The following is an 8290-nucleotide window of genomic DNA, read 5'->3' as shown; positions in this document are numbered from 1 at the left end:
GGGAAGAAGAGGGACTGTTCCCCACACTCTCTCTCTGAGCCCATAGAAAGTACTGATACATTGTACTTATGAAATTCAGTTTTTTTCTTAATTGCCACATGAGGTGTGCAGCAGCAAACTTTTTTCCAGTACATCATATTGTAGTACAGTAGAATGTTTCACTTAGTTTTGGCCTTTTTATCGAAACTTGAAAAATTACAATCTTGCTGTGTAAATATAGATATGTAAAGTAGCTTGCTTTTTGTTTCTTCCTCAGAAGAAGATGGCATGGATCAAGAAAACACTAACAGTGAAGAGGAAGTAGCTGTGCTCACACTGCATAAATTTCTTTGCCAGTGTACAGGAAGGTAATAGGGTGATCTTATGATAAATTTTATATTACGTTGTCCCTCCTGGGCTCAACATTAACTACTGAGGGAGGTCTGTATACTAATGCTGTCAAAGATGGGACTTTTAACTTAGGAACTCTTGCATCTTGTTTCTTATCCTCTACTTTGAGATAGAATTTTCAAGTAACTATTCCTATGATTTCCTCTGTTTGTGCTCATGAAGATACCTGCTCATAAAGATTATGCTCTGGAACAGTTTTTTAAGTCATTTTACAGATGTGTAGAATCTGGAATTGGCAGGGTCTGAGTACAGAAAACTCGTTAGGGTATGAAATGTCTAAGGAAAATTTTCCCTAGTTTACTGTTCTAGTTGTTCACACTTCTAGGAAAAGATGTTGGTTTTTGTTGGTTTTTCTTGTGATTAGCTTTGAAATAAACATTTTGCATAATGTTTGTTTCAACTTAAGTTAGTAATTTAGTATGAAGTACGACTGAACACTTACTAAATACAGCTCTCAAACTGAAATGATTAAATAAAAGCAAACTTTTATTGTGTTTTCTTAAGTGCCTTGAAAGAAATTTCCTCAGGCTGGCACCTGTGGAGGAATCTAAAAGCTGGAATCATGCCTTTCCTCAGATGTTCTGCATTGTTTTTCCATTACTTAAATGGAGTCCCAGCACCCTCTGAAATTCAAGGTACTGTCTGCTTTGTATTAAATCAGCTTTTCAAAAAATAAAAACATTTATGGACAAAATACATGACATTGAACCTCTTTTTCCGAAGAAGCTGAATGAATGAATTTGGGTTTGTTAGTAGTGCCACATCATATCTGCATAATGAAAAAGGCCAAAAAGAAATTTTTAAAAAAATGTAAAAATTAAAAATATTTTAAAAAATATATTTTTAATATAGTGGTCAACAACACTCTGGATTACTTAAAGCAGAAACTGATGCTCTTCTACTAAAAAGTGAAATATCTATTATTTCAAATATATTGATTACTGTTTTCAAATGAGATCTGCTTTTGTATGCATTGATTTCATTAAAATCAGCATCCATTAGAAATTAAAATCTCCAAATACACTAGTGTTACATTACAGCCCAATAATCAGTTCTTAATATACTTGACCGTTCTCCTTGTGTAGTGTGTGTAGGGACTGAATATACATCATAATTAGGATTGAGATTCCCATGTTTATAATGGAGTATGCCATGTAGTGCTGAGCTGACTTAAGAACAGCTACAGAACTTGTAGAACGTTTCCTTGATACATAGCTTCTTTGACAACTTGTGTTTAGAATGTGCATTATTTAATGATAGCAATGCTTCAGCATTTGGGCAAAAAAAGAAAAAGCCCCAACAAACCTCTGTTTATGAGGTTTGATTTTATGTAACAGATTTTCTCAGCATCTTCACCCAGTAGTGACTACTTGAGTTCTTTGTTACATCTAATATAAAGATGAGGTTCCTAGTGTGGCTGTACTTCCAGTACAGGTCCATGGCCTTTAGAGAGTAGGAGAGTGGAAGAGGAAGGCTTTGCTTCACTTTGTTACAATCCTTAAGTCCCAGGTGCTGGCATGGCCCTGCAGGTCCTCACCAGGACCCATCAGGGATGTCCTGATGGCGGTTGTAGCACTGGGTGTTTTGCTTTCCATACCCACTCCCCCCGTTAGGACCTGCTGGTGCCACAGCTGGCCTGTATTGCTCTTCTCAAGTGTTATGTTGGGGGTTGCAAAACAGGAATCACTTTGTCGTAAGAGAGAAGTGAGCAAAGTTTTCATTTTAATTTTCTTCACTCATTGATTCAGGAGCAAAAGAGGCCACACCATGAAAGAGGTACTGGTACTCTTTGTCCTGAAAGCTGGGAGAGCAGAGGCCCAGGGACTCAAACCAATAGATTAGTATTGTGAATTGGCATTGGCAATGTAGCAGTTGTGTCTTTCATAATTTTTTTAAAGAGTTTTGCATTGTAGGCATTTGGAATTTGTTTTTGAGGCTGTGGTATTTGCCTGATATGCTGTTACTGATCACCTGTTTCAGTTTCTCATGGACTAAAAGGAGCACAAAGAAACCCCTTAATGGATGACATTAAAATGAAAACATACTAAGTTGTAAAGGCCTTTAGGCCTTTAGGTTTTTGATACATGCTTAGAGGGAAAATTTCAGGAAAGTTTCTTCTCATTTGGCAGTTTTCCAACATGGCTGGCTGGTAGCTTACTAACACTTTTATTCTTCATATTATTTTTATTTAATTTCGGGGGTGGGGGGGGGAAGAGAAGGTTCAGTTGAAAAAACCCCCAACTGTCCCATTTAGGTCTATATTTCATAAATTGTCATTAATCTCATTTTTATTAATCTAGTTTTTAAAAATGCAATCACAAGAATAAGACTTTTTTTTTTTACAGTAAGTGGAACAAACCAGTTTGAACACTTATGTAGCTATCTTTCCTTGCCAAACAACCTTACTTGCCTTTTTCAAGAAAATAGTGAGATTCTGAACACGTTAATAGAAGGGTAAGTTGTGGTTTTATGCTTAGTTTAAATATAATAAGGAACTCTGCACTAGATAGTAATATAAGTATTCTCCCAGGTGTGCATATATGGAAATGAATAATAGACATTGAAAAGCATTTGTGAAAGAAGTGTTCGGAAAAAAGTCATAGAATGGTTTGGGTTGGAAGGGACTTTTTAAGATCATCTAGTTTCACCCCATTGCCATAGGCAGGGACACTGCCCACTAGACTAGGTTGCTCCAAGCCCCCTACAACCTGCTCTTGAACACTTCCAGGGATGGGTCATCCACAACCTTCTGAGCAACCTGTGCCCGTGTCTCACCACCATCACACTAAAGAATTTCTTCCTAATGTCCAACCTAAATTTCCCCTCTTCCAGTTTAAAGCCATATAATAATAAAATAATTTTGGCTCTAGAGGTTATTGAATGGATGTACTTGGGAATTTTTATGTATTTGTTCTTGGAAAGTGTCACTCCTTGAAGTTAAAAGACAGTTTTTTTTTCTTTCTTGTAGTTGGTGTAGTAACAATGAAGTAAAAAGATATCTCGAAGGCAAGAGACATGCTATCAGGTAAACATGGAGACATTTGAAGGACGGACAGGGTAGAAACTTTAATGTTGCAATTTTCTCTGAGTATTTATTCTAAAAGATATTTGTAATAGCATAGCATCAGTTCTGCTATATTGAATGATGAAGATATTACGGAATAAGCAAAGAGATTTTTTGAATTTTGTAAGAAAAGTGAAATATTGCTTAAATTAGTAGATTTAAAAGGCAAAGTTAAATATTAGTTTTATTTAGACTGATCTGCAGTAATCAGAGGCCATAACATTTCTTCTCATGTTTCCTATGGTAGATTTCTACCTTCTGATTCAAAAGGTATGCTGTTGCTAAAAGACATATATAACCCTTGTTTAAAAATACCAGGCTTTGCAGAGCTTTTTAAAGAGTCTAAGTTCTCCAGTGAAATCAGCACAGAGTCAGTTGCTGAAAAGAAAGTTCACTTTTCCTATGTTTCTATTTGCTAAGCAAGTATTTGGAATTCAGACCACATTTCATGCTTACTGGATGGAGAAACATGTTTGGGATGCTTTGCTTTATGAAGTCTGGGTAAAAGATAGTGATTATCAATTATCCACATAATTATAAATATCCATGAGGTTCACAGTACTGCCATCAAAAACATCCCTGCATTTTAATCTCCAGTGCTTAATATGTAAAGTCAGTCTTTCAGGGTTGTACATACAAAAAGGCTAAGTGACAGGAATAAAAAATTATCAATTAATCTCCTGAATACCAGACTATTAACAGAATAACTTGCAGAGTAAGAATACTCTGCATAATTCATTTCCCATTCTGTGTGATTGTTGGGAATGTTTCCATGTGTTTCTTTTGTCAATTAACTGCTCTTCCCAAGATTGTCTAACTTCACAGAATCACAGAATCCTAGGGGTTGGAACAGACCTCGAAAGATCATCCCGTCCAACCCCCCTGCCAGAGCAGGGTCACCTAGAGCACATCACACAGGAACGTGGCCAGGCAGGTTTTGAATGTCTCCAGCGAAGGAGACTCCACAACCTCTCTGGGCAGCCTGTTCCAGTGCTCTGTCAACTGTTTTTTTTTGTCAATCTGTTTTTTTTTTCCTCTCAGCATATTCTTCCTTCTATTACAAACCTCTGTTTACATTTCACAAACTACTTTGTGTTATTCCTAGAGTTGAAGGTTGTTAAAATTCAGTGTAAATCAGTATCTGTTAAAAAAACCCCAACGTTTTAATAGCTATTTTTAAAGGTATACATATTAGGTTCTACATGGGTCCTTTTCACTGCATGAAGATTTCATTCTCTTCAGGATACAAGATCTAAGAACTTGAGTGTCAGACTTTTTTCCATTCAATTTTAGTGACAAAAGGAAAATACAAAGTGAACTGGTAAGGGAGCAGAGCAAATACTCAACTCAAGCTTTAGTGACCTTATCATGAGGCTTTACAGCCTATTTTTCTGTCTTTCTGCCTGTGCGTTTTCTCAAGTTCATAAAAAATAGAACTAAGAAAACTGGAGGTGGTCTAGCTGAGAGGTATTGGGGGTTCCTTTTTTTGTGAGCTGCCATTTTACTTTGTGAATGGCAGAGAAGAGGAAAGCTTTAAAAATTTAATTACGCTCAGATGCTGTTTAGATGAGTCAGGAAAACATGAATGAGTTGCAAATCACTGTGTATTATTCATTGAAATATGAATTATTAATTTGATTGCTTTATTCTAGCTATGCAAGAGAATCCAACAAATTGATAGACCTTCCAGATGACTACAGCTGCCTCATTAACCAAGCATCCAATTTCTCGTAAGTTGTATGCAATTATAGTGAGGACCACTAAAGTCTTCTTTTGATGAACTGGGCAACCTCTAACATAAAAGCCTTAGAAAGATGTTTGCAAAGTCATAAAGTTAATGGCACATATTGATTGTAATCGCCTTCAGCAAAACCACCACGTATTTCAGTGAAATAAACATTGCAAGGATCTGTATAACTGTTAATTGTATAAACATTCAAAAGTACTTTTAAATCTTTTTACCATCTAGAATTAATGCATATGATGGATGTTATTTTCTTTTTTGCTTAACAAAAGGTGTCCGAAATCAGGTGGTGATAAAAGCAGAGCCCCAACATTGTGCCTTGTGTGTGGGACCATGCTGTGTTCTCAGAGTTACTGTTGTCAAACTGAATTAGAAGGAGAAGATGTTGGAGCCTGTACTGCACATACATACACCTGTGGTTCTGGAGTGGGCATATTCCTTAGGTAAAGAGCTGAACACCTCTGCTTACATTGCTAGGTTAGGTGGTGTGTGTGGACATGAAATGAGTAGTTCTATAAATGTGATTGTACGGGTGGTTTGTAAAGGCAGAGGTTTGTTAGTAACAGGGTTGCCTAAAAAGTAGAGTGTATTCATCTTCGTGATATATTAGTATAAGGTTCAGAGGTTGTTTCCTTGAAGATAAGGTATCATACAAAAATTGAATTTCATTTTAAGGTGAATTTGTTTCTTTTGTGTGGGTTCTTTTTTTTCACTCAAGTATTACAAACCAATGAAGGTAAATACTTTAATTTTACTGCTGCTGCTGCAAACATGAAAATTCATTGTAGTTGTTTTCTTGCATACAAGGAAAGATTAGATAATATTGGCAAAGATTAGTGTGAAGTGAAATTGTTTTATTTTCTTGTTGTTGTTGTGTCCAGTATTTTACACATTGCAAATAAAGTAATGTGAAACTACATTGTTTTTAATTCCTAATGAGGAGTTGAAGAGAGTAATATCTTTAGCTTTAAAAAACAGAAGTACCTTTAAAAATCCATTCATGTAGATTATACAGAATGGAAGTAGGTGAGAATTGGAAAAGCAGTGTCTGTGAAAATATGAGACACTGTAAAGCTAAAAATCAGTATTTAAAAATTTCTCTGTGTTTCTCTCTTAGAGTACGAGAATGTCAGGTGCTATTTTTAGCTGGAAAAACAAAGGGCTGCTTTTATCCTCCTCCTTATCTTGATGACTACGGAGAGACAGACCAGGGACTCAGGTAAACATTTTTAAAATATCTTTCAAAGACAGGAATTCTAAAACTATCTTGTTTGTAAAATACACTTTCTATGTTAGCTTTTCATTTTAATTATACAGGTAATAGTGTATTTTGATGTTGCTGCTGCATCTAATATCTTCAACCATTTTAATGCTAATATGTATTTTTAGGTTAAAAATATTTAATGGACGATCTTTCCCAGCTTATAAACAGTTGTCTGGAGGTGTCAAAACGTAAATCTTTTTAGCATCTGTGGAGTTGCTGAGAAACTAAGGCTGAAAATTTAATTTGCATAATAGTGCATTTATTTGTAGAATTTGTATTAATTTATTACCAGGTGAAAATACTAAAAGGTGATATTATTAAATTTGGTACTTCTTTGTCTTAAGTCCTGTCTGCTTCTTATGAGAATAATTTGGGGACTCGATATTGTTAATGCTTGCTGCTTCTGAAACTGGTCAAAATCATAGAATATGAGCTAGTTCATTATGGGAAGATTGCTGAAAACCTATGTTTAGACTTCAGTGGACTGTAGATGAGATTCCCAAAGGCTGGAGGGAATGGTTGAGCCATTGGGGTAGAGGACCAGGCAAAGTAGCGCTCCAGGTTACTAATCAAAGTACCTGTTGATTTGTTCTGACAAGGGAATAATGTTAAGGAGTTATCTAAATATTTTAATAGTTTAAAGCATCAGCTAATATTAAATAATGTCTGTGCGTAGTTACAGTGTTTTATCATTCCTGATATTTATCCTCTCCTTTTCAGACGTGGCAATCCCTTACATCTGTGCAAAGAACGATTTAAAAAGATTCAAAAACTCTGGCAGCAGCACAGTATCACAGAGGAAATTGGACATGCACAGGAAGCTAATCAAACACTTGTTGGCATTGATTGGCAGCATTTATAGTGCTTATCTGCTGAAGACTGGAACTTTATTAAAATTTTTGTAACTCAGTAAGATTTTCAAAGGAGGGATTAGGGAAAAAAATCTGAGTGAAAAAAACAACACAAACCACAACAACAAACCCAGTCCTGCTACTTAACCTTGTTTTACAATGTATTTCATAAAGATACCAGTTAACATTAATCAAGTAAACTTTCTATGTAAGCAAGTTTTATTAGTCATATAATTTGCACTGTGCTTCCTTCACAGAAATGTCTTGGGTTATAAACCTGGGCAAATGAACTTGAGTTTCTGATAAAAAAAAAAAAATGAATGACTCTTTTTGGAAGTCTGACTATGATTTTTGTTACAAACTGCAAGAGAAAAAGACTGCTGAAACAGAAACTAGATAGAGCACAATTACAGATTGTGTTTTGCCCCTTGCTAGTAATCTGAGCCATTTTATTTATTATTCTGCATTTTAATACTTAAGCTGTGTGTACATGCAATGGAATGAAGTAAGGAAGCAAATAATGTAGCAAATGGATGTTTCTGTCTGCATCGGTGGATAATTCACTCTTTCACTTGGTGTATCTAAAACGGTTTTGTCATTTGTACTCTTGCAGCTTTCTTGCTTCCAGTTGTTTTTTAACTAAAAAACCCTAACACTAGCTTTACAAGTAAAATAATTTAATTTAAAGCTTTTTTTTCCAGAGCATTGCACTCCTTAGAATTATGTAGTTTGTAATTTGAATTTAGCTGGGGAACCCTTTCAGTTATGTGATTGGTTATTGGTATTCAAGGGTTGACATTGTGCTTTAGAGATATTTTAAGATAACAACAATACATAAGATGTCACAAAAGCTGATTTTACCCTGATTTGCAGAGTACAGAGTATATTTTCTTCATTTTTGTTAACACACAACTTTTAAGGTGCACATCTCACCTCCTTTTTGTTGCAGACAAACCGAATGGTTTCCTCTGGCTTTG

The 8290-nt window shown here is 35.4% G+C and overlaps 1 protein-coding gene across 1 annotated transcript; it reads left to right on the top strand.

The window, feature by feature from the left end:
- The first annotated feature begins 996 nt into the window (after positions 1–996).
- LOC104395266 (E3 ubiquitin-protein ligase UBR2-like) lies at positions 997–7895 on the top strand. Its single transcript, XM_010004953.1, has 7 exons — positions 997–1025; positions 2736–2844; positions 3359–3415; positions 5107–5184; positions 5471–5641; positions 6316–6417; positions 7183–7895. The coding sequence occupies exons 5-7, from the start codon at positions 5532–5534 to the stop codon at positions 7322–7324; spliced, it is 354 nt and encodes a 117-aa protein (XP_010003255.1). The 5' UTR covers positions 997–1025; positions 2736–2844; positions 3359–3415; positions 5107–5184; positions 5471–5531; the 3' UTR covers positions 7325–7895.
- Positions 7896–8290: the final 395 nt, after the last annotated feature.

This window comes from Chaetura pelagica, unplaced genomic scaffold (genome assembly GCF_000747805.2).
Source record: "Chaetura pelagica isolate M959 unplaced genomic scaffold, ChaPel_1.0 scaffold13, whole genome shotgun sequence".
NCBI classification, from domain to species: Eukaryota; Metazoa; Chordata; class Aves; order Apodiformes; family Apodidae; genus Chaetura; species Chaetura pelagica.
Note: the sequence above shows the minus strand (reverse complement) of the source record. Positions and strands in the feature narration are given on the sequence as shown.